We start from the raw sequence: 24852 nt of genomic DNA, 5'->3' as shown, positions 1-24852 counted from the left end.
CGGTAAAGTGAGAATGGACACCGGTTCCCCTTGTGTCCAAATGAGGTCTTACCGGGTGTGTCGGAAAATGGTACTACAGGAAAAACGATTACATGTACCGGTACGTATGTTTTTATATTACATTAGAGATGCCATGGTATGCAGTATTTTATATTTATTTATTTATTTATTTATTTATTTATTTATTTATTTATTTATTTATTTATTTATTCCTATGGTGTGACACATACATTGAAGGCAAATAACAAAATGATTGCAAAGGTCTGGAGAATAAACATCATCTCAGCGTACTGGGTTTGATCGAACCCTAGGGGTACTTCTGGCGCAGAGGTTCCACCCCTCAGTCTAGTCTGCAGTTCGTGGGCACATTCATTGAAAGTATTTTGAGTTCATGCACTGCATTGGTTTTGTTATTTGAAAAAAAAGTGATGTTAATGCACAATTAATTTCGTGGACCCTTAAAAAAAATTATATATTATTTTTTTATTAAAGAAGGGTTCGGTTAAATGAGTTCGGTGAATGGGTTCGGTGAACTGGTGGAGTTCGATACCGCCAACAACATTAAGAACCACTGTCATCGACCAATCTGTTTCTGTAGAGCAGCAAGGCAAGCATATGTTCTTCCTGATTTGGTATTTCCTCCTCTTTGTAACCCCTTAGTGCTGGCTGAATAGAAGAAGGGCTCAGAGCATCGTCCCTGCTCTTCTCAGACATTCTTGGACTCTGAATATCAATGTTTAACGGCAGGATGGTCTCCAATGCATCCTTTGGGTGTAATTGCTGCAGGATCACCACCTCCTCCTTCTCCACCAGTATTTCCTGTTATTGGTCATGATATTAAAGGATTATACGCTGAGTGCATCAAGTTTAGCGTAAAATGTTCCCCCTTCATAAGAGTTTGTTCTTTGTCCCATGACTAATGTTCTAGGAGATGGTGTTCAGTGTTCAGCTTGCTCAGTCAACATCATAATTGACAGTTGTCTCACATCATCTTTCAGCAATGGAAGGGGCTTTTTTCTATCTTATCTGCTTCCCTGAAATATGTCAAAATGAAAAAAAAATTGTACAGATGACGGCTGAAGAAACCTTCTCATCGTCAACATAAAAACAATTTCTAACTGGCTTCTCCCTTCTCACTTCTGAAATTAGTCTTTCTAAAATGTCACACACAGTCATGTGCACACATGGGGTTTTCAAATTCCCATTCTGTTTTATACATACCATCACTGCAGAGATGATTCAGTTTGTTCAGTTTATAAAATAAATCTATATGAAATAATGCACATAGAATAAAGATAAACAGAAAGATACTTACCAGATTCACTGCTTGCTGAGATGCAAACTCCAAAATAGGAGGCTGTGGTAGTGGAGGAAGTAGCTTCTTTTTCATTCTGAACATAAGGAACCAACATTATGTTCACGGTTTAATGCTCAATATTTTTTCAAGATCCCACGAAATGTTCAAAATTGAATATAATCTATTCACCTACGAAAAGTTTTAAAATGTGTTCTGTGTAAAGCATGGCTCACCCACCTTTTCCAGATACACAAGCACATCAGTAAAAGAAAGGTAAAGAGGAATGCCATACCCAAGCCAAATGTCAACCAATCTATTGGCGAGGGGGAAAAAAAAAATCGAGATTAGAAAACCAACTCCTTTGAGTTGCATATCACCTTATGTCAATACATGGTCCGATACCTGTTTTCCAGTTAATTGGCTGTGTATTGAGGGTTACTGTGGCCTTTGGACCTTCTCCAGCGCCTGTCACACCAGCTACAGTGATGTTGTATTTTGTTAATGGTTTCAGATTTTCTAGACGGTATATGGTCACCGAAGTTGGAACACGGTGACATTCTGAAATTAAAGGAGGTTAGAAAGAGTCGTAAATATAGATGTATGTATGTGTATGTGTATGTGTATGTGTAGGTGTAGGTGTAGGTGTAGGTGTAGGTGTTTGTGTATGTGTATGTGTATGTGTATGTGTATGTGTATGTGTATGTGTATGTGTATGTGCATGTGCATGTGCATGTGCATGTGCGTATGTGTGTATGTGCGTATGTGCGTATGTGCGTATGTGTGTATGTGTGTACGTGTACGTGTACGTGTACGTGTACGTGTATGTGTATGTGTATGTGTATGTGTACGTGTACGTATACGTATACATGTACGTATATGTATATGTATATGTATATGTATATGTATATGTATACGTATATGTATACGTATATGTATATGTATATGTATATGTATATGTATATGTATATGTATATGTATATGTATATGTATATGTATATGTATATGTATATGTATATGCATGTACTGCCATATTTGTGGGGTCATGTCAGTCCAGTACTTACGTTTTTGCTTGCTTAATTGCACACTGCACACATTGTAGTGAGTGAGCACACCTCGCCTGTCCTTTGTGGGAATGGCATTCCAAGACAGTGTGACAGAACTGTGTGTTACATTGAAGCCAAAGAAGTCTTGGGGATATATTTTTGGAACTGAAGGGATGAAGACAGGTTGAGTTTAAAAACAACCCGGAATATTATTGTGAGGATGACAAAAAAGCAATCACAGATGCACCCCAATTTACGAACATTCGAGTTACGTCGTTACGGTACATGCGAACATTGTTGCGGGTACAGCATGTCGAAAAATGTTTTTTTCCTGGCCGATCTTGCTTACAATTCCCTGCGTACTGTGCTTTAAGCATACGCACGCACACAGACACATGATAGATTTCAAGGGCTGGATGTTTACTTGACGGACAACAAGGCCGACCAATCAGCGCCCGGAAGTGTTACCAACGAGATTGGCTACGTATCGTTCATGGAAATTAAAGTAATGAAAGGACCCAGATGAATACAAATACAATATTCTCAAGCATTGGGTTTGCCATAATTGCAGCAATAAAGCTCAAATCAACTGTAAGAGCTATTTGGTCGGACACTGTGGACAAAGGCTCAAACACAGGAAGATTGTCTTTTTCTGCCGGTAGGGGACGCAGCAATTCATGACCAACGCCCAAATTCTGCAGCCCTCTGCCACGCTATTTATTGAGGGTATATGCAAATTTAAGTGATACATCAGTAAACATAGTCTCCTTGATTTGAATACCAAACCCCTGGATGTCCCAAGAACCAACAACTATAAACAACAGAAATTAGACATTTTAATTAGTTGTCTTTTCCTGAACCGATAGATTTGTAACCTGGCTAATGACCTCTTGATGTGAAGGAGTTTTCCAAGTCCTAAATTCCGCCCAAGGCCAGATCGCCTACATGAGGATTATAGTTTAACAGGCTGTGTCTGTTCACCTCAGATTGATCCGATATTTTCTGTGCTTTCATTGTATATTCTAGTCACACATGTTCACTAAGTATATAACAACACGAAACTTTTAAATATGATCACTTCTATTCTGTCTATTCTCTTATCATCACCTACCATTTTCTTTTTTATAATAGAGGCACATTTGAACTGTCTTTGGCCTCTCGTTAATGCACAGGTGCTCAAAGTAAATGTAACCCACATAGTCTTTGATATCTGTGGAACAGAAATAAAAACAGTCAAACAGATGTATTCGACATATTTACCAGGTTATGTAAGTAAGATAATGACACACAGTGGATTGAGTTGACAAAAAGTACACAACAATTTACTTCTTATCTGGTTCAGTTTTTCACCAGTGCTGTTCATGCGATATGTCAGTCATGAACTATAGGATTGTCCTACCAACAGTATCATATATAGGAACGACGTATAGTAAAGTCTCGTTATATCGATATTGGTTATATCGATAGTACCACTTATTACGATACTATTTCTATGACCGCAAGGAGAAAATTACATGCGCGCAGGGTCGGATATATCGATAGTCCCGGTTATATCGATATTTTTCGGACTCCCAAGAATATCGATATAACGAGACTTTATTGTATATCTTGTTTTTAATTCTCAGACCTGAGTGAAACACAATGTTATATCTGTTACCACAGCTTACTTTTTCCTGAGAGGCTGATGTCTCTTTTAGTCTTCATTGCCACTAGCCTCAAGTCTCCATCTTGAAGCCTGTACCATTCCAGGCAGTTGGTCTCATTCAGATTTTCATCCAGTAATGTTTTATTACAGGCTGCAAAATATGGAAAACAACATTTAGACTCTTTTCTGCATACTGTATAGACAAAAGTATTGGGACACATCTATAAATTAATTCAGCAATTATTTAGAGTTGGACTAAGGCCCCTTCTTATTCCCATCAGTGTCCCAGTGCATGATAGAAAAAGTCACAGAACCTTGACCTCAACCTTGATCCAAAGACCTCTGGGATGAACTACAACAGATATGGTGACCTATCGATGAAAAGGTTTCTTCAGCCGTCATCTGTACTTCTTTGAAGGTGTCGGACGTTTCGCTTCTTATCTAAGAAACTTCATCAGCAAACTTTGCTGACGTCAGTTTGCTGACAAAGTTTCTTGGATTGTAAGCGAAACGTCCGACACCTTCAAAGAAGTACAGATGACGGCTGAAGAAACCTTTTCATCCATGGACCACTCCTGTACGACTGAGAGCTTACACAGACATATGGTGACCTATGACATTTTCCACATTGTAAATGTTCTGGATGAATTACAAAATTGTGTTGACTTTCACTCCCTGTAGGTTTCTGCTACATGCCCTAACATGTTAGTTCATACGATATACAGTATATGCAGCACTCAATTCCAAGACAACTTTGTCAATAGTACCTCTTAAATTTCGAACGGGTTCTGCTGGTACATGTATGATGGCTGTGGGTGAGGAGCCTGCTTTGTTTGTGGCAATCACGGAGAAGTTGACCGGAGAGTAGGAAACATAGTCTGTATACTCAGTCCTGTTGGTGGGATGGGTTGTCTTGTTCTTACACGAGCAATCTCCGGAAGATTGTGTGTCCCTCAGGATGTATGTTACTTGGGGGACTGCCGCTGCATGATGAACTGGCTAAGAAAAAGAGTGAGGCTCTGTTGTACTGACTCTGGAAGATTCAACGTTGTAATATTACGACATCACCTTGAGCACATTTTAAATAGTAAATGCACATGTTGTTGATGTTTTAATCAAAACTACATTCACATAATGTAAGTCCCATGTAAATTTGGTTTTGAGAAAAGAAATAGAAATGGGTCCCAATGGGTCCCATCCCCTTACAATGACGTTGATTGCAAGAAGTGTTAGTAAGTTCATTAATAGGTCATCTGGCCATAAAAGTCATGCTCTCTGCACTTCTCAAGAGGTACTCATCTCCTTGATTTAAACAACCAGATTGTTCTAGATTCAAGTGAGTAAAATTTGTTTCACCGGAATGTCCAGATCATGTACACGTGAAGGACATTTTGGGAAACATTCATTAAATTTGAATAAGAGCTTTTTGTGTTTTTGTTGCATGGCTGCAACGTTGGGAGACTGTTGGTAGACAAAAAAGCTTTCGGTCTTAATACGCGAAGGATTTAAGGTATCTCGAAATCTCAAGTGTTGTCTTTCTTCGCATGGTTGAATGGCTCCAGCAGACAGATTGTGTTTTGGTAATTCAAAATCTTGAATGTTTAAATTAATGATTTAATGACAACAAGTATAATATTTTGGAAATCTGTATTTCAAAGCTTTTTTTCTGGGCAACATTGGCCAGATACGACTCCAGCCCATATCCACAGGACTTCGTCCATTTTTGTGTTCATCAAAAGTTTGGCTTACCTTCCACGTCAGCATAACCTTTCTTGCACCTTCTATGTGCCTCAATGTCACATTAACCTCCAGCTTATCTTCAAGAGCTGCAGTGGAAAACCAAATGACGATGAGCGGCCTGTGCCTCTTTGAAATTGACCAAATAATGCTTTAATGTCTAATTTAGTGAACCACACTGAGCAGATCTATTGACAGAATGAAGAGATACGGTTGTGTCACCTGCAGGAACAATCACAAGTGGAGACCATTCGCTCCACAGCGGGTTCCGCGTCACTTTGGTCCGATGTCTGAGCTTAACCTGGTAGGATGTATGCTTCTGCAGGCTCTCAATAGCTAACTGGTCTTCTTAGGGAATGCCATAAAGCCATGGAGAAATCAACTTAAGTCACAGTTAATCATCATTTCATGTCAGTTCTCATTTATGTGACAAACTACCAAAAATCAATGGCCGAGGAGGGACTAAAGAAGAAGCTATTATACTCATCTTCAAGTTGAAGGTCAGGTTCAAGTCAACTTTATTATCAAATGTGCTCTATGTATAACATAGTAGATGTAGAACATAGAGCACAGATGAAATGTATTTCGTCTCAATCACAGTAATACCATCCCAAAGTTGTGATGACAAACGTTGACTTGTGTTTTTGCAAACTGACCAATACTAGTAGTTTTATACAAGAAAGGAAAAAGAAATAACAGTTGATTAAACTATCCAAAATATAGAAGAATACCCACATGCCATCTTATTGTGCCTGAACTCTGTGGTGTTGATTCTCTGTACAGGAAAAAAATAAAATTAAATGACCATTACAATTAGAAAACCTGTACATTTTGTCAAAAACATCAACCTTTTCCCATGGCTTAGTTTCATTGGTTCGAAACCAGATCTCAGCAAAAGCTGGGTATTTTTCTGCAGCTTTCCAGGTCACGTTGAGCTGATTTTGAAACCAGGCCACTGAAATATCTTGAGGTGCTTCAAATTTAACTGTTGATGAGAAGCAAAATTCAGTTAGTTGCTAAGAGAATTGCAATCAAAGCAATTGCTTCACTGCTCCATTTTAAAGCACATGGATGAGTATTTATTTATTTATTTATTTATTTATTTATTTATTTATTTATTTATTTATGTGTTTGTTTGTTTGTTTGTTTTCAAATACAATGTTTGTGTGCTGCTTTCTTTTCAGTCCAGTGACATTTTTTAAAACACACTAGAGTGAATGGAACCCCTGGGGTGCCATGTAGTGTTGTATCACCTGTTTTATCTCATTGGATTTCATACCAACCTGGAATATACTGTTCTCACCAGTTTCATTGAGTAGAACAAGGTTTTTGGTTGACTCGCATACAGAGTCTCCTTTGTATGCATCCACCCAAATGTCAACAGGTCGATATTTGATGAGATCCTCGTCATTGATCTGAAGGTGGGTATCTTGAATGCTCTCAATTGTTATGTCACTATTAATTCAAGTACACACACAAGACAACCAGTCATGTTCTTGGGATACGATGACATGCCCACACAACAACAATAACAAAAATGCTACTGAGTTGACAAGTTCACCGAGGCAACTTGTCTAAGAGAAGCTGACATGAATCTGTGTGTCCAACTAAATAGCTTCACACAGTACATGAATCCATTTGAAAGTAGCTTTTGGTTATGCCCATTCTGAGACCAGAGGAACTCAGGAATTGGCTATTACATAAAAAGTAACATGTCTATCATATCATCATTTCTAGGAGGATTCTTGGCTACAACCAGCATAGGTGCTTGATTCTGCATTGAATATAAATTAACACCTTAATCTAGCCCAAGCAATTTTAGACTTAAAGGACAACCGACATCTCCGGACAAGTTCTATGCATAATTTGTAAAATGGCTTCAAATGACTTCTACTGAGCATATTTTAATAAGATTCCACCGCATATAGCTATATTTTACGTTTTAAGACTGGCGCTGAATATTCAGGAAGTCTTGTTTTTGAGTTGGTGACGAGTCCATACGTGATGTCACTAAAGGAACGCCCTTGACCGAAAAAAGACACATTGTAGCAGTCCTTCCATCACGTCAATGTATTTTGCTGTGCTTGTTTGGTCTGAAAACCGTGTTGCACCCAAAAGCCGCCAGAAGAGGGCATCCAAGTTCCATATAAGGAATTTATCAGCCTGTGGAAATGGAGGTGGCCACAGGAGGTCGTCATTTTGTGCCTCTTTTTTTGGGTGAGACATTTCCCACCAATGTTGCCTCAAAATGGCATGAAATAAATTCTTTAATAGATTGCAAACATGTATGCTTTCCTTTTCAGAACTATTTGAATCATATTCATAATTGGATGTGTAACAAGAAAGCATATTCTCCGAATCTCAGGCCATTGTTTTGATTCTCCAGCAATGCAAGACGTCTGGTTGTCCTTTAAGCGGCAATGATAGTTGAGTTTCTTACCTTGTTTTGCTAGCCAAGATTGAAATTGCAAGTGAGCTTTCGATAAGTGGAAGTGGAAAAAAGTAATAAATTTTTAAATTCACTGCCATTCGCAAATTCATTCGGCAATTGAGAATACGACGTAGAGCGCCATTACTGAATGTGTTCGAGTTTTGGTTTTTCATGCTTGGGTGCCTATAAAGCGTTGGCCATGGCATCCGGCAATGTTTTTTCTTTTCCACAAGGGGCAACATTTTTTTCCCATGCATTGTTCCAGCTTCAGCTGTTGTTAAAGCGTTATATGAATCAATATGTTTGTATTGCATTATATTTGGGACAGCTGCTCACAATTCAAGCGAATATAACTCCAGACCCATATCATTTAGGAATTAACTATTTTTGTTCTGATGAAAGAAGGCAGTCTAAGGTTTCTAACGCTGCATTGAATGTTTATGTATTCTTAAGACTCAATATTTTGTGGGTACTGGAATTCAAGTGACAATGACAAAAACCCTGGCACTGGAGTGGACACATTTTTTGCACGTCTGGCAGTGAATGTGTTAACTGGAAAAAAATAGTGAAACACACAAATAAAAAACATGGCCTCATTTTGAATTCAACACATGGAAAACACATGACAGTATTTCTCAAGTTTATTCAAGTCACAATTTCTTTCCTACTTAACGGCACCCTCTAGTAGTAATATCACATCACACTTTCAGCCGTTTGATTCAGACGTAGCACTACTGAAGGCCTATGAATGACATACATGGCCCGCCACTGGTATTATACAGGATGCAGATCCAAACGACACCGAAAAGAATCATAAGCTCTTACTGTTCCTCTAAATATTTCCAAAAATATAAATTGAGTAATTGATAGCATATTATTTTTAAATATTTTTCATTTAAGTCAGATTCTCATCCTAATATCAGCATTTACTCATAAATAAGTTCTTACCCAAAGTGGAGGACAAATGTCACATCTCTATGTGTCGTTCTCATGCTCCATTCACAGTCGTAAACTGTTGATTCGTTGTTTCTTCTGAAGCACAGAGGACTTGAAGGAGCCTCGCATTCTGACCGTTTTTTGGTTAAGCATGTCAAAAACGATTTCAGGATCAGTCAGAACGTTTCCAGAAGAATAAATGAATAGTGCATTCATGTCCATTTACCTTTGCTGGAACCGATAGTGAACATATACAACGCGGCAATGTATCGGAGGAGTGAAGTCCAATACGTTTCCATTAATTCTACTTAGTTTAAGGGAGCTATTCTCTCTCGTATATGTGTGTTTTCATGAGAGAGGTGTTCCATCAACCCACATAACCCAGATCTATTTCTCAGAAATGTCACAGGTTTCAGTTCTGTGAGTTTCAGCGAGGTGCCGACGAAACCCACACGTGTCAGCAGACCAATACCTTTCTCATAAAGGCGCGTTTTTTGTTTTGTTTTGTTTTTTTTGCTATGCTGGCACCTTCCATATGTACTGTACTGTATTTGTGACACACACTGCTGCTAAGAAAGTCAATACTTCTTTTTCTTGTCTGTTTTCCAGTATTTTGAACAACTCCCTTTGCTCACCATAAAAGCTTTCCCCAACAACCAGAAAAAATTGCTTTGTGTAACTGTCAATGAAGGTTGGTAAATCAGAACTTATTGTGAAGGTGTCCAGGTAGATTTCTGACCCTGGTAACAAATGACGGCTGAAATGTGATTGGCTAAATGCTTAAATCCACAAACACACATCTGGGAGCAGCACAACAGGGGAAAAGTAATGAAAGGAAGCTGAAAAACAATTTCGATTTCTTTAATAAGAACTCATGAACAAAATATAATTAACTGTGATTTAGATATTTTTTGGCCAGCAGAGAAGGCTTTGCAGGCCTTGACGGTGCGCCACGGATAGATTGTGAATTTAAAGAAGGTCAGTTTGCAAACGATCATAGCTTTCTCTAAAGAGAACACAATATTTTGTTATATAAAGATTTTTTAACTGAGCAAAAGATTTATCCATTCACATTTTAAGTGTCCTCTTAAGCAGCTATTGTATTTATACATTTTCCCAACTTTTGTTTACAATCATAGACCTGTTTAGACATGGACAGACATATTCTCTATCATTTGGCTTTTTGTCCCACAGAGTAGCCTCTCTTTTAGGGAAGTCCAGGACACTGTAGGCAAAATCAGCTTCTGGTGTGATATTTGTCGCCACAATTGCGACCTAAGAAAACAAAAGTAAAACTTGATCATTTTCTTTAAATGATTCCGACGACAGACTGTCTTCTCACCTGTGTTGAAGGTGAGGGGGTTTTGTGCGCTTTATTGGCTGAAAAAGAATAAAAGTTGCGCAAATCATTACATTTTCATCACAGAAGTAATTATCGGTCATAAATTCACAGACAAGACTTGTACAAGTTTATCTTCATAAATGAGTGTTAAGGTGAAAAAAATCAATTAGGTTTGTAATGTAGAAATTTTCTTCGACAGATTCATGAAACAGGAAACTACTTTCCGATGGCCAATGCCTGCCTAATTCCTTGATTGAATTTGGTTTGTTTCTTACAGCCAAAATCCATCACATATTAAAAAAAAATAAAAGAAAGAAAGAAAGGATCATCAGAACACAGACAGAAATGCAACTTCGTTATATTGTTGCCACAAACTCCTGACGGTGCTTCCAATTAAGTTGTTTTGATAATTGCTTCTTTTACTCCCCTTTCAAACCATATATGTTATTTCGCTAAGATTCGCTGTCCGATTAAAACTTCGTTTGTCTTTCCTGGTTCGCGCATTGTCTGGAGTTCACTTGATAAAAATATCAGCAAGTACAATAGATGGTGGACAAACATCTACTTTATTCTAATGAGGCAGAGAAAGCACTTCTCGTCTAGGTGGGACGAAGACATGAGCACACGAGCACAAAAAGGCAAGAGTAAGCAAGAAAGCAAAAAGAGAACGAACTCCCGCTCCTACAAGTTTTTAAACTACAGAGTGGCGATCTGTTGTCCAATCAGTTGCGAACAAGTCGACCTTTCCCGTCCAATCGGTTACGAGCAATTCAGTGTTGGGCGGGTCTTAGATTGAAGTTGGAGCCGCTGCTTTTTTCCTTCCACGGCTATTGTACTAATAAGACTGATAGTTTTATTTAACTAAATTAGACTGAAATTAAACGTGCACAATTCATAATATATACTAAGCTAAACATGAAAAAACATATGTTTACTTAATATAAACATGAAATAACGTAATATGTTTACTAATGTGCATAAACACTCTATCATTCCCTCCTGTTGTACATTTAAACATCAGTTCATACATTTCCAAAAGATTTCATGCATGCACGTCATACTAATTGCACAGGGAACCATTCTAATCTCATCTATCCAACGTCTAATATTATTTAACTTACCATGGAGAAGGCGAAAAACCTCTATCACAATTTTGCTGCTGTGATATATAACCTCTCCATTTTTGAGGGTTTTTAATGAGGAAAACTCCTTCTCGGCTCTCCGTTTTCTTTTTTTGCTTTTGTTCTTTGGAGCAACCACTCTCTGGCCATGGTGTACTATCCCTAGCTACAACACTGGGTCCCCTTCACGCATTTGTTGATACAAAACCTTTGCGTAATTCACCTGAGAATTAGTTATCATATTCATTAGCATTGTTCTTAAGCATGGAATAATACAACCAATGACTAAGAAAATAAGTACAATCACAATTGCGAATGGGATAAACAGTCTGAGCAAAGTCTTATACCAAGAGCCCCCAAAGAGCCCGTCAAAGATCCACGGTTGATCAGGCCGGTGATCCTTGGCCATGGCATCTCTGAGATCCCTGACAACAGACAGAGCATCAGTCATGTTTATGGAATTCGCTTCTTCGGGTATGTACGTACAACAAGTATCACCCACCATAGCACAGACGCCCCCTTGTGGCGCGGTCAAAAGGTCCAAAACCATTCTATTTTGCAGCACCATTTGTCTAATTGCTGCAATTTCAGTGTTTTGCATTTCATCTACTTCCAAACTGGCGTTTACAAACACTTGAAACCTGTAGTCAATTGTTTCAATTCGTAGCATGTTTTTAGCTACTCCAATTTGTGGAAAAAGAGCTAACATTACCTTACTCCCCGTGCTATGGTGTTTGAATTGTTCTGGAACATCAGTTCCCCAGATCGAATCGTGGGGCTTAAACGACACTCTTCTTTTCACATGATGGTGTGCTGGACGACTGGTAATGATGAAAGTATTGTCAGTCACAGTAACAGGTGCGCACATACCGTAGGCTTTCGGAGGAATAAAAGAATATACTTTCCAACCACATAACCACCAAAGATGTGAAGATACAGGTAAAATGGTGACATTGGTGTTTAACGGTAGCACGTATAAACATCTACTCTCATCTATAAAACCTAGGTTTTGACCTGTACCGTACATTGCAACGCATACTGGTAATCGCAATCCGCTCTCGGTCATAACCTGATTTTCAGTTTCCAAAATGGTATCCAAACTTGGAACAATCTCTCCTCTCGAAGCATTGCGAAGAACTGGAAAATGTTGATCAGGTTTATGCGAAGATATTAACATATACGCAGCTCGAGCCATTTTATCTCCAAATACCTTTGAATGCACTCTTTGTTGCGTTACAGAATGTGGCATAAAAGAACAAACAAAGCAATTACTTTTCCTATTTTGTTTAGCAATTAATGTAGCATAACGATACCACGTGTTTGATAACAACGGATTCCAGTCATGTTTTTCTCCTGCAAATGGTTGATATAATGCGTCCATGACATCTGAATTTTGGGCTTTTTTGTCAGGTGTTTCCATCCAGGCTGTCGGTTTGATGTGTGGTTTGCGCTGGAAAGGCGATGTCACGACTGGTGTTGTCAAAGATGACAACATGCATATAGTTACAGGAAAACCAGTGTGATGTTCACGAAAATCAGGACAGAGTCTCAAGTCCATGCATCCCGCAACCTTGTGGGTTACGATAACGAGTTGGATATCTGTCATTGTGCCAGTTCCAGTTCCTAACCAGTCCCCTTGAGTTATCTTTCTGACAATTCGTTTTGCTTCTTGGGCACAGCTATTTTGAACCCATTTTGTTTTGGGCTCAGAATGGACCACAACTGAGTCCCAACCAGTGGTCCAAGTCTTCCCTGACTTGATACGAGCGTACCAAGGACCATGAGGGTAATCACTTCCCGTTTGTCGTGCTTCGTTCCTGAGGATGTTAAGAGGAAATGAGATGATTCCTGCATCTTGTAGTGGCAAGCAGGCTACAGGATGTGCCATGCTAGGGCACTTTTCTGTCATCGTTGGTTGCAATGGTGGAGTCTGGCAGGCTGATGGAATGGGAGGCTTTACGTGCGTCATCTGGATTGCCTCCACTAATTCATACAGCAAGATGATGTGGACCAAACCCATGGCTATTGAGTGGTTTGGCTCCGTCTCTCTTCCACCTGCTCCGGATCTGGTTGGTGAACGATTTTGCAGTGGCTTTGATGCACCCAGGTGGACCTCTCGGCGATTTTGATGGCAGTTGGCGTGGTTATCAGCACGGTGAATGGCCCCTCCGACTTTGGTGCAGACCTTGATCAGCGCCTTCGGGGAGCCCAGCAGCCTCTCTGTTCCTGCAAAGGGAACACAGGACTGCGGCAGTACATGTGCTGTGGACCTCTTTGTTGTTGTACAACATTTCACACAACCATTTTGCCAACAAAGCGCCTGGATCTGATTCATTCTTTTAGAATAAAATGCAACTGGTCTCAGCTTTTGTCCATGCTTTTGTAACAGGACTGAAGTCATGTATTTGTCTTTGCAGTCAACTGTTTGAACAAAAGGTTTGTCATAGTCAGGTAAAGCTAAGACGCTAGTGTTTGCTATCAAATTTTTTAATTCTGTAAATGCTTTACTGCCCTCTTCGGTCCACTGAATAGAGTCTTTCAGTGCCATTTCGTCTTGGTATATAAGTGTCAATAATGGTTGGGTAACTTGTGCATAATGCGGAATCCAAGTTCTGCAATAATTGCACAGTCCCAAAAACGTCATCATCTGTTTTTTCGTCTTCGGTCGAGGAACCTGCAAAATTGTCTGTTTTCTCTTAGTTGTCAACTCTCTTCCCTTTCTTGACAAAAGATGTCCTAAGAAAACTACTTCTTGTTGACAGAACTGCAATTTATCCAAAGAAGCTTTGTTACCTGTATTCGCTAAATATTGGAACAAAGCTATTGATACAGTCTTGTTCTCATCTTCAGTCGGTGAAGCAATTAAGATGTCGTCAACATACAAAAGAATCTGAGAAGATTCAGGATGTTTAAAATCAGCAATACACGAAGACATTTCCTGTGAAAAAATTGTAGGACTATCTGTAAACCCTTGTGGTAATCTTGTATATGTATATTTTTTCCCATTAAATGTAAATCCGAACCAATGACGTGAATTTTTGTGTAACGGAATGGAGAAAAAGGCATTGCTCAAATCAATCACTGTAAACCATTTTTTGTCAGGTTTTAAACTGTTCAATAATGTGTGCGGGTCTGGCACACACGGAGCACGTGATTGTATGGATTTATTTACCTGTCGTAAATCATGCACCATTCTCCAAACTCCAGATTCCACTTTTTTAACAGGAAATATCGGTGTATTACATTCACAAGTTGGGTCTTCAATCAAAATACCAGCTTTCACCATATCCCGTATTACAGGGGTGATGCCAATAATAGCGTCCTGTTTTAATGGATATTGTTTAAGTCTTGGTCGATAAGTCGTTTTAGGCAATACTTCAACTGGTTTCGCTGTTTTAAGTAAGCCCACATCAGTTTTTCCCGATGACCAAAGGGTGGCAGGGACGTCTGGAAAGTCCTCCGCCCCTAAAGTGGCCATCAGTCATAATTCTAGTGAATCGACCTTTACTGGGTCCCCCATAGCGTCAACTACGAAGGACTCCAGAAAATTCACTTTTTTGGGTTTATACCCTTCTTCTGTTGGTATTAAAGCTATTTGCAATTTTTGTAACAGGTCTCTCCCCAACAAATTTATAGGACACTCTCCACTCAAGACCATAGTGACCTTGTATGGACTTAGTCCCTCATCTAAAATTTTTATTGGTTTAGAAATCGGTAACAATGTCACTTTCCCATCTGCAGATACCACAGAAATTTGTTGTCGACTCGGAGTGACACCTGGAATGGTGTCTCTTAACACTGATCTGCATGCACCACTATCGCAAAGAAATTTGACATCCTTTTTCCCGATTTTTAGCCAATAATAAGGTTTTTCGTTTTCCGGTAAGGTTAAGGCAAACACATTAGTCAAATCCAAGATTTCAACTGGTTTTATTGATTCCCATTCCTCACTGTTGTGACTGTTGTCATCAGTGTTGAAATGGGGTTCCTCGCGTCAATCTGAATGTTTTGTTTTATGTCCTTCACCATATCGCGTATTATATGGTGGAGGTCTGTAAGATTTCCCATGTTTCCTTTTCGGTATAGGTTTCTTTTTGCAGTGGCGAGCCATATGCCCTACACTGCCACAACTGTAGCATCGATCATTGTGCGGCATCCGTCTCTTCATCCGATCCTGGTATAACACGTTCTCCATTATGTTACCCATGGTAGATGCCATCACATGTTCCATCGGCGAATCTGCACCATTTCCCCACTTTTTTCTCACCACTTCTTGGGCGTGTATTGCCCATTCCATGAGATCAACCAACCTTCCAGTCCGGTGTTGGACATAATGTTTGCGAATGAAATCTCCAATTTCCGGCGTCAAATTCTGCAAAAATGTTTGCTTGAATTGGTTGACATATATAGAATTCTCATCAGCAGATTCAGGAATACAGCAGTGGTTTCGAAAAACATTTTCCAAGCGTCCCCGAAAAATGTTAATATCTTCCCCACGTAACTGTCTACAATTCTGAATCAAGCCAAAGTTTGGTGTTTTCTTCCATAATGTTCGGATGTTTTCACAAACCAATCTTCGTTGGGTTGACGCTTCCTCGTACGTCATATTTGTTCCCATCGATGTTTTCCCAGTAAAGTCACCTTTCACCCGATTCCAATGGTGTCCCAAGCATCTCCTGAAAACCTTAAGTGTTTCTTGTCCATTCAACTGATAAGAAGCACATAATTCCTCAAAATTCTCAGTCCAACTTTCTGCATTTTCAACAACATCACCTAGTCCTTTACACGCTTCTGCAACATCACTGTCGCCCCATGGCCGATAAACCAAGATAGTTTGATCATGTATGCTTGAAGAATTAGGATTTGCTACCTGAATGAGTGGCAAAACGTCACAGTCGCTTCCATTATTCATTTCAATTCCATTCAACTCTTCAAACGGATACAATTGTCCAGAACAATTTGCTTTGCTCCTCGTACGCGAAGAGACACAATCAGCGGCAATCTGATTTTTAATATCAGGTTGCAATCCTCGTATTCCTCCAGTAGGGGTCATAAGCGCTCCATTCTGCTGGTCTGCCCAACAGACATTTGGAGTCATCACCTGGGGGGCCCACGCAGGGGGGCCCACCCGCCCCACAGGGGTTGAACAAATGGCGTCCTCCCCCTTCTTCAGCTCCGCGGAGGAGGAGGGGGGTCGTGGCGCCTCGACGGGGCAGCCCCCCGCCTCTCCCCCTCGCCTCCCTGGGGATTGAAACAATGGCTGCTTCCCATTTTCCACCAACTTTACATTGGGACGTGCAACAGACGAAGCCACAGTTTCATCGTCAGAGCTCACTTTGGAAGACATTGCAACTATCGCTTTCTCCTCTTTTTTCATCCGTTTGGCTTCCATCTCTCTCTCTCTGATTTTTGCTTGCGCAATCCAAGCTTCGCAGGCAATTATCTCGGCACGTATCTTTCCAAGAGATTTTTTCATCGCGGACGCTTCTTGAAGTTTCAATCGAAACAAAACTTCCTTCAGAGGCTGGAGTTGTAAAGAACCAGAGAACGTACTACAGTCCATCCATTTCTTGCAATAAAGTTCGCTACCTGGGAACTTTTTGGACATAAACTCTACGTCCCTATGAATTGGGGTCTTTTTAGAAAAAATAGCACCCATTTTCACGATTGCAACAACAAATTCCTTTTTTTAACTATCACAAGAAAGGAAGCACACCTCGCGATGTTGATTCAAACCCAAGAACAAAGGGCGTGATTCGCGCCAGTCCTCAGCCAGGATGCGCGTTCACGCACACACACAAGGAATGCTCTTACGCACACACGCACACCAACACACACACCAACGGCTCAAATGACTTCGCCCCCACCCTTTTTTCTCTCCGAGACAAAGAACTTTCTCTCTGAGCCACGATGCTAGCATAGACAAACCAAGTTAAAAATGTATTTTTGATCTTATTTCTTTCCTCTCGACTCAGTACAATGGCAGCTGCCCTAAAACACTTCCGCTCTACAGACTAAAAGCGGTCCACCACACAAACTGAATCCCAGCTATCACCACCTTGTGAACAATATTATTTCGCTGGAAAACTTCCGATTCACATTTCGGCGTGTGGATATTGCGTGCACCTTAATATGCACTCCTCCACCGGCACACGTATTCTCATTTGGCCACCTTGCCTAACGAAAATCGCTTCACACCGGTCCGTACGTGAGTCAAGTGGAAAAGAGACTCTCTGGCCAGGAGGTCTCACAATGCATTCAAACAATGGCTGCTAGCTAGCGCGCTACTTACTTAGTGAACTTTTGAATGCTGCCGTGTAGTCCTTCAGCCAGAACGCGAGGAGCCCAACTGCCACCAGAAAGTTGTGATTCCTTCTGTCTCTCGCGTGGAGGATTTTCCGCGAACAGGCTTTAGTGAAGAACGAAAAAAAAAACTTCGTTTCTTCCGTAGGTTGTCCCAATCAAAGCGCAGATTTGACGCGCATCTCAATGCGGGCCTCCCGTCGAAAAAATCATAAACGGGTCAATCGCCAAGAGCTTCTTTAGCTCCCGTCTCGCTTTGACTGGTCACCCAGGTTGTGGTCCTCGAGCAAAGACTGGTCGACGTAGCACGGGTTTTTCGGCACCAATTAATGTCCGATTAAAACTTCGTTTGTCTTTCCTGGTTCGCGCATTGTCTGGAGTTCACTTGATAAAAATATCAGCAAGTACAATAGATGGTGGACAAACATCTACTTTATTCTAATGAGGCAGAGAAAGCACTTCTCGTCTAGGTGGGACGAAGACATGAGCACACGAGCACAAAAAGGCAAGAGTAAGCAAGAAAGCAAAAAGAGAACGAACTCCCGCTCCTACAAGTTTTTAAACTACAGAGTGGCGATCTGTTGTCCAATCAGTTGCGAACAAGTCGACCTTTCCCGTCCAATCGGTTACGAGCAATTCAGTGTTGGGCGGGTCTTAGATTGAAGTTGGAGCCGCTGCTTTTTTCCTTCCACGGCTATTGTACTAATAAGACTGATAGTTTTATTTAACTAAATTAGACTGAAATTAAACGTGCACAATTCATAATATATACTAAGCTAAACATGAAAAAACATATGTTTACTTAATATAAACATGAAATAACGTAATATGTTTACTAATGTGCATAAACACTCTATCATTCGCGATTCTCATAAAACAACTAAATCCTTCATTAAACCGGTCTGGTGGGGTGAGGTTCAATTTGGATCGTTCATACAATAGCCTGTTTGGCAACACAGATTAGGCAACATTCATAATGCTGATGAGGTGATACTGGAGGGAGTGGGGCAAACAGGCCAGTCGTTAGTCTGGAATGTAGGAACAATCAGTCAGTGGGGCCACAGGGAGTGGTCCTCTGCTCCCCCCGACCTGAGAGTAGGGACCTATCATAGCTGTTTCCGGTGCCGCCATGTCTGGACATTAGGGATATATAAATAGGGTAGATACGACCAGTAAGACTTTAGTTCGCTGACGAAGCTTCTTGGATAGGAGGCGAAACGTCCGACACCTTCAAATTTGTACAGATGACGGCTGAAGAAACCTTCTCATCGATGGACCACTCCTGTACGACTGAGAGCTTACACAGACGTATACGAACTGTTGTAATTTATCTACTGTTCAAATGATTCGAATCTACTGTAAATATATCATCATCATCATCATATTCAAGCTGAAAGTCTGCAATTAAAGCAAATATGGTTTGTTTCAATTCAAACCAATTGTGGTGGAAATTGTGCCAATGTTCCAATATTTGTGGTCCTGACAGTAAAACAACCAAATGATGTTGCAGACAGTATAGTTCTCCGATTGACTGACAGATCCAAGTAGATGATTCATAATAATGTCTGACATTAAGGAACAAGTCCTGAAATTGCCAAGCGTCGTGTCATACCGCAAACATGGACTTGCCGTGCCAGATGATGAGAGGAACAGGAAAGCCCTTGTTTCCATGGTAACTAAAACCGACTCTTATAAAGAGCTCTTCTGACAAAGCAATTACCTCGGGGGAATGGGAAACCCCTCACCACCACTCACTAAGCAACACTGGGTTGGATATTTTTATATATTACACATAGGACTTACTTATTACTTCTAAAACTCCTTTTGTCAGCAGTGTTTCAGAAGATTTCCCCAAACCAAGAGAGCTTGAGGCAACCAACATTCATCTCATCAGTAATGAGAGATTTCAGAATAATACGAGTAGCGTGCTGGGGACACCGTCTCCCCCTCTCTCTGCGTTATCATTATTGGAGCAAGGGAATCCTTTTTTCCTGATGAATCCTTGAACACAGCATGACAACAAGCAGCGAATGTAAAAATGCACCACAGTCCAGGATGTGACTACAATGTCACAAACACAGCAAATGATATTTTGTCAATGTTATTTTATGAGTAGGTATGTTATTTGCGTAAACCTGCCAAAAACATGCATATTTTCGACAGTTTAAAGCAATTCCTATAAGGTCTTCAGTTAAAAGGATGAAGTATACACTACACTTAACATATACTAGCTACACTTTGGTATGTGTTAGGGTAGTAAAGCAAGAATAAAAGAAATGGGCTCCTTGAATTAAATGATACAAAGACATTGAGTACCAAACCAACAAAGCGAGAATGAAGTAACATGAGTGACTGTGAGTGTCAGAGAGTGTGAAATATGTTTTCACTCCGGCACATGACCTAACAACCAGGCAAACCATCACCAGCTCCCTAGCAACCACCAAGACACTGCAGTCATCTCTGTCACCTCGGTTGCCGTTGGAGACATTCTCATCCCACCGTCATCAGGATCGAGTTCTGCACTGTAAATATATCACACTTGAAACAAACACCGGCAGTTGACATTTATGCATCAGCACAAGAACAAACACTCATCTCTAAGCAATTGTGGCATGTGAATGTTATCTAACTCATTCACTGCCAGACGATGTGCAAAATGTGTCCACTCCGGTGCCAGGGTTTTTGTCATTGTCACTCAAATTCCAGGACCCACAAAATATTGAGTTTTAGGACTACATAAACATTCAATTCGGTGTAAGAAACCTTAGACTCTCTTCTTTCATCAGAAAAAAGAGTTAATTCCTAAATTATATGGGTCTGGAGTTATATGAGCTTGAAATGAGGGTGGCTGTCCAAAATACAATGCAATGCATACATATTGGTTTATATTGTTCCAGCTTCACTGTTGTTAAACCACTAACATGGAAAAAAGGGAACTTCTGCCCCCTTAGAGAAGGGAAGAAACATTGCTAGAGGTCTGGCCAGCGCTTTATTGGCACCCCAGCAAGAAAAACCAAAATTCAAACAAATTCAGGAATGGCGCTCTACGTCATATTTTTAATTCCTGAATAAATTAGGGAATGGCAGTGAATGAGTTAATTGCATGAAAAAGACTCATTTTGTGTGAGGAAAAGCAACAGTGGGGGCACATCGTAAAGTGGCACTTTCGATCCGGAAGACAGCGCGGATTTTCTTGCTTTCTAATTTTAATTCAAATTTACATCAGAACAACAAATCATGTGTATGAACCTGTCTCAGTCAACAATACAGTAGTGTTGTTTCGGGAATATTTCTTTTGTGTGGGTCCAGACAATCAAAAGCTGTGTCTCCAAAGCAGATATTTGACATGGTTCCAGAATTGACCTCTGAGAGGCAGTATGTTGGTTGCCAAGGGGCATGCAGACTATTGGTGAATACAAAGAAGAACAAATATTGGCAGTAAGAAAAGAAAAATAATAAACTATGGTACAGGTGTACAATTCAAGGCTCAGGGACCACATCTGGCGTGCCACATAATGTTATGTAGCCTGCTGCAGCACATGGGCATGCCAGCATTTTATGTTCCCAGTCTCCCATTTAAAATAATTGCAATAGTTGAACAAAGAGTTTTTACTGGCCTGCGATTGAAAAAAACAAGTATTCATCAATTTGTTGGGTATGTACAAAATGACATAAGACTGAACTGTATAACTGCACAAAAAAGGTCATAAAAAGAATTGTAAATAGTACAAAGTATAAAAATACAGTATATAAGAAAATATATGATATATGTAGCTGTATTTACGATACATAAGGCAGTGGTGGACCGTCAAGTTTGAGAAACCTGCTCTGATCACAAGCCACTCGCGAGCATACTTGCCAGAGCTAGCACACTGTATCGGTAGCGAGCTGCGTAAGCAAATATATTGTGTTGATTTAATAGCAGTTTTGTCAATGCACAATGGTCGAAGGATGAGAATAAATTGATTTGGTTGGAGATTTATTGTTAAAGCCATTTTTAAGACGGACTTTTCAAGAAAAAATGGACATCGTTAAGAAATTTCCTGGCCAATTGTACACTCTAGTGTAGTAAGACATGTAGTAAATCACACCACACTTTTTTTCAGTCTGATTTTATTCAGACATAGCACTACTGAAGGCCTAGTGATGAAATCAATGGTCTGCCACTGACATAAGTAGCTGTGCTATTTACAATGTATGAGTCCGGGTTTTCCCTCTTTTAAAAGAATATTTATTTATGTACTTATATATATATATATTTACCTCTTTATTTATTTATTTATTTGTTTGTTTGTTCATTTATGGATTTATTACTATCAAGTGTGTTTATTAAGAAGTATTTATTAAGAAGACGTATTAATGTGATTTGAGTACGGACTTGGTCGAACAGCAAAATTTCAGTTTAAAATGGCGATGTATTGAGCACGCTTCATGGTTGACGGCGGCTGCGTTGTATTGTAAAAACGTTTTGCATTGTGACATCTCTTTGAATGTCGCTCAGGTCATTCACAGCAAGTGTGGAAGACCACTGAACGTTTGCGGAAACCACGGCCAGCTGCGAATTACATCATTGCGTCCAAGGGCTTCGTTCTCACTTGTGACTGACACCCACCGCCCAAATTGATTTTGTCTCCGCCAATAGACTGCGAAGCTTCCTCCTTCCCTCTGCTGCCCTCCCACCAGTCACATGGAGGTGAACGCTGACCCGTCTTTCTCGCTTCTTCATACCAATCACTCTCAGTTGCTTCCTGAACACGCGCGCACACACGCGCGAGCGGGAGGAATCTCGTTTGAGATTGAACTGCATTTTCGATGGAAACTGTCTGACAAGCGACACTTTTTTCGTCTAAATTACCACCATTAGATTGGCGGATAATGTAGCGATGAATGTTTGGAAACTGAGACCGACAGAGAGCGCGAGTTGTGCCGCACTGCCCTGAGAGAGGAACCGCCTCTTGTGGAGTGTCCGGCTAATATGAAGTCCAGAAGGGATAAACTCAAGATTCCTTCTTTGACTCTGGAGTAAGTAACATTTTCATATCTTTTCCCCACCGCCTTGCAGAAGTTTTTGACACCCACAATAATGTCGTGTTCTTGGCAGATGTTTTCTTTTAACTGTTTGGGGAAGTCAGGCGAAGTAGAACTACGACAACTATCTTAATTAATGAAAGTGATCACATACACAGAAAAATGCACAATATTGTACACTATAGTTGAGGGACAATGCATTAAATCAAGTGAAAGTGGCAAAATGAAACCCGAAAACTGAAGATTAGCAATCACAAATGACGTCATCACACGGAATGCAAACAAAGACTTCCAATGAATGACCACCATTTTAAAGATGTCATGTTTAAAATGCACGAGGATGTTGATTTTTATTTTTAAATTCTTACTCAAACTATTTTAACCTAAATTTCCACAAAGTGTCAAATCTATCAGTGTACCCGTCTGTCGATACAGGCATAAAACTGTTGTGATTGTTGTCTCCACAACAGTGTTATTTGCCCACTCTTTCAGCACATTACAGCTACAGTATTTTGTGGGATGTGAGTGGGGGTTGGGAAGTGGGGTTCCTGCTGCCTACTAGATGCTGATCTATAAGATGTAGGAGCGTAGGAATCAATCTGCCTCCAAATCTCCAGTGGATGATCTCAGCTAAGCATGCACCATTTGTTTTCGTTGTCATTTGAAGGGAGCTTATCTGTGCACGAACAGATATGGGAAAGGTATACAATACATACACTCATCAAATGACGAGGGAGTTGCTGGATGATCACAGATGCCAAATACAATATACTGTACTGTACTACTGTACTGTACTGTACTTGTGTTTCATGTTTTATATGTAACATTGAATGTGAATTGGATTAGACTCGATGTAGTGTATGTTTTATAGCACCTCACAAAGTCAAACCTTTCTTGAGAAATGGCTGGGATAAAACTTGCATGCAATACAATGAGCTTGACATCATGGGTTAAGCTTCCTCAAAGTGATGAAAAAACTGCTATGCTTGTGAATAATATTCCCTACTACTCACTACTTTAAATAATTATGTGAATTTGTGCCATTCTGACAGAACGTCACTTGTGAGTCAGCGAATGATTTTCTCCTCACTTTACACAAGCACAAAAGTGCTGACAAAATAAAAATGACATGATCGTCAGTGAGGAACTTTGAAGGCTTTGCTTTTGGGATCTTCAAGAAAATTGTGCATACATGAATCTGTGTAATTATACAGAGCCTATAGAATGTCAAGTGTGTTTGCAAGTGCCGACATCCCCCCTCCAACCGTGCATTGCTATGACAACATGTTCATTAGTGTTTTGGTGGCTGGTTTAGCGCAGAGAAGCCATTGCAGCTCTGAAACAATAACGGCAGTGCAAAACCCACAAGGCACTGCTTACATCTGAGTAGGCAATACGTTAAAGTAAAACATCGCAGGGTCAGTGTCAGAGTGATGCATACCTTTGGGTGGCTGAGCTGGCACATTTCAAGGCGAGAATGATGCATTCCTGATCGGCAATGTTGCACGCTAAACATGTTGAAAGTACGGTGTGGTGCCAGTTAAATGTCATAAAGTAGATTTTACACAACCAAAGGTTGCATCAGAAGGTTGATTTCGTTTTTGGCCAATAACAGTTAGTGCTGGGTGTGTTGCCATACTGAACACTGGTGATACCCGTGATGTAAATTAAAAAAAAGACAAAGAATAAACGTGGCCTGTAACCTGCACAAAGAATAAAACAAAAGGTAAACAGAGCTAGATTTATTTTTGTTAAATGGGCATGTTGGGTAACAGAGTTAACTGTTAACTGATGAGGTACACATCTTGGTGAGATTCTCGATGTGGTGGAACAGATGTGCGTTTGGCTATATGCCCACTGTACAGTATATGTCTCAACTTGTATGGATCAGCAGACTAATTGACTGAAAATCAAATTCACTGATGAAATGTTGTGTCCAGGAAGGAAACTACAATAGTTTAATTCCTCA

The 24852-nt window shown here is 40.1% G+C and overlaps 2 protein-coding genes across 3 annotated transcripts in view; one reads left to right on the top strand and one right to left on the bottom strand.

Moving 5' to 3' along the window:
• Positions 1 to 397: 397 nt before the first annotated feature.
• Positions 398 to 24411, bottom strand: il12rb1 (interleukin 12 receptor subunit beta 1). The gene is made up of 19 exons (XM_088999986.1): positions 24325 to 24411; positions 20323 to 20377; positions 19659 to 19856; positions 10432 to 10469; positions 9316 to 10364; positions 9102 to 9219; positions 7026 to 7177; positions 6571 to 6707; positions 6458 to 6497; positions 5945 to 6067; positions 5735 to 5811; positions 4753 to 4984; positions 4008 to 4136; positions 3452 to 3550; positions 2359 to 2505; positions 1700 to 1855; positions 1535 to 1610; positions 1316 to 1391; positions 398 to 819 (listed from the first exon to the last, which is right to left on the bottom strand). The coding sequence occupies exons 5-19, from the start codon at positions 9386 to 9388 to the stop codon at positions 562 to 564; spliced, it is 1893 nt and encodes a 630-aa protein (XP_088856112.1). The 5' UTR covers positions 9389 to 10364; positions 10432 to 10469; positions 19659 to 19856; positions 20323 to 20377; positions 24325 to 24411; the 3' UTR covers positions 398 to 561.
• LOC148895855 (microtubule-associated serine/threonine-protein kinase 3-like) overlaps positions 22507 to 24852 on the top strand; it is a 41321-nt gene continuing 38975 nt past the window's right edge. Inside the window, exon 1 of one of the 2 annotated variants that reach the window (XM_088999982.1) lies at positions 22507 to 22877. In XM_088999982.1, the coding sequence (XP_088856108.1) occupies positions 22831 to 22877 (47 nt within the window). In that variant the 5' untranslated portion in view covers positions 22507 to 22830. The remainder of the gene's footprint in view (positions 22878 to 24852) is intronic. The other variant, XM_088999984.1, reaches the window with a different exon arrangement.

This window comes from Hippocampus bargibanti, linkage group LG07 (genome assembly GCF_051943395.1).
Source record: "Hippocampus bargibanti isolate YZ-2025 linkage group LG07, ASM5194339v1, whole genome shotgun sequence".
NCBI lineage: Eukaryota > Metazoa > Chordata > Actinopteri > Syngnathiformes > Syngnathidae > Hippocampus > Hippocampus bargibanti.
This window is presented reverse-complemented; position numbering and strand designations above follow the sequence as displayed.

Excerpts from the sequence above, each read along its gene's own strand:
- il12rb1 (XM_088999986.1), bottom strand. The coding sequence starts at position 9,388 with ATGGAAACGTATTGGACTTCACTCCTCCGATACATTGCCGCGTTGTAT. Across the intron at positions 9,220-9,315 it reads CACTATCGGTTCCAGCAAAG|AATGCGAGGCTCCTTCAAGT; the intron begins GTAAATGGACAT and ends AAAAACGGTCAG. Across the intron at positions 6,708-7,025 it reads TGTTCTACTCAATGAAACTG|TTAAATTTGAAGCACCTCAA; the intron begins GTGAGAACAGTA and ends TCTCATCAACAG.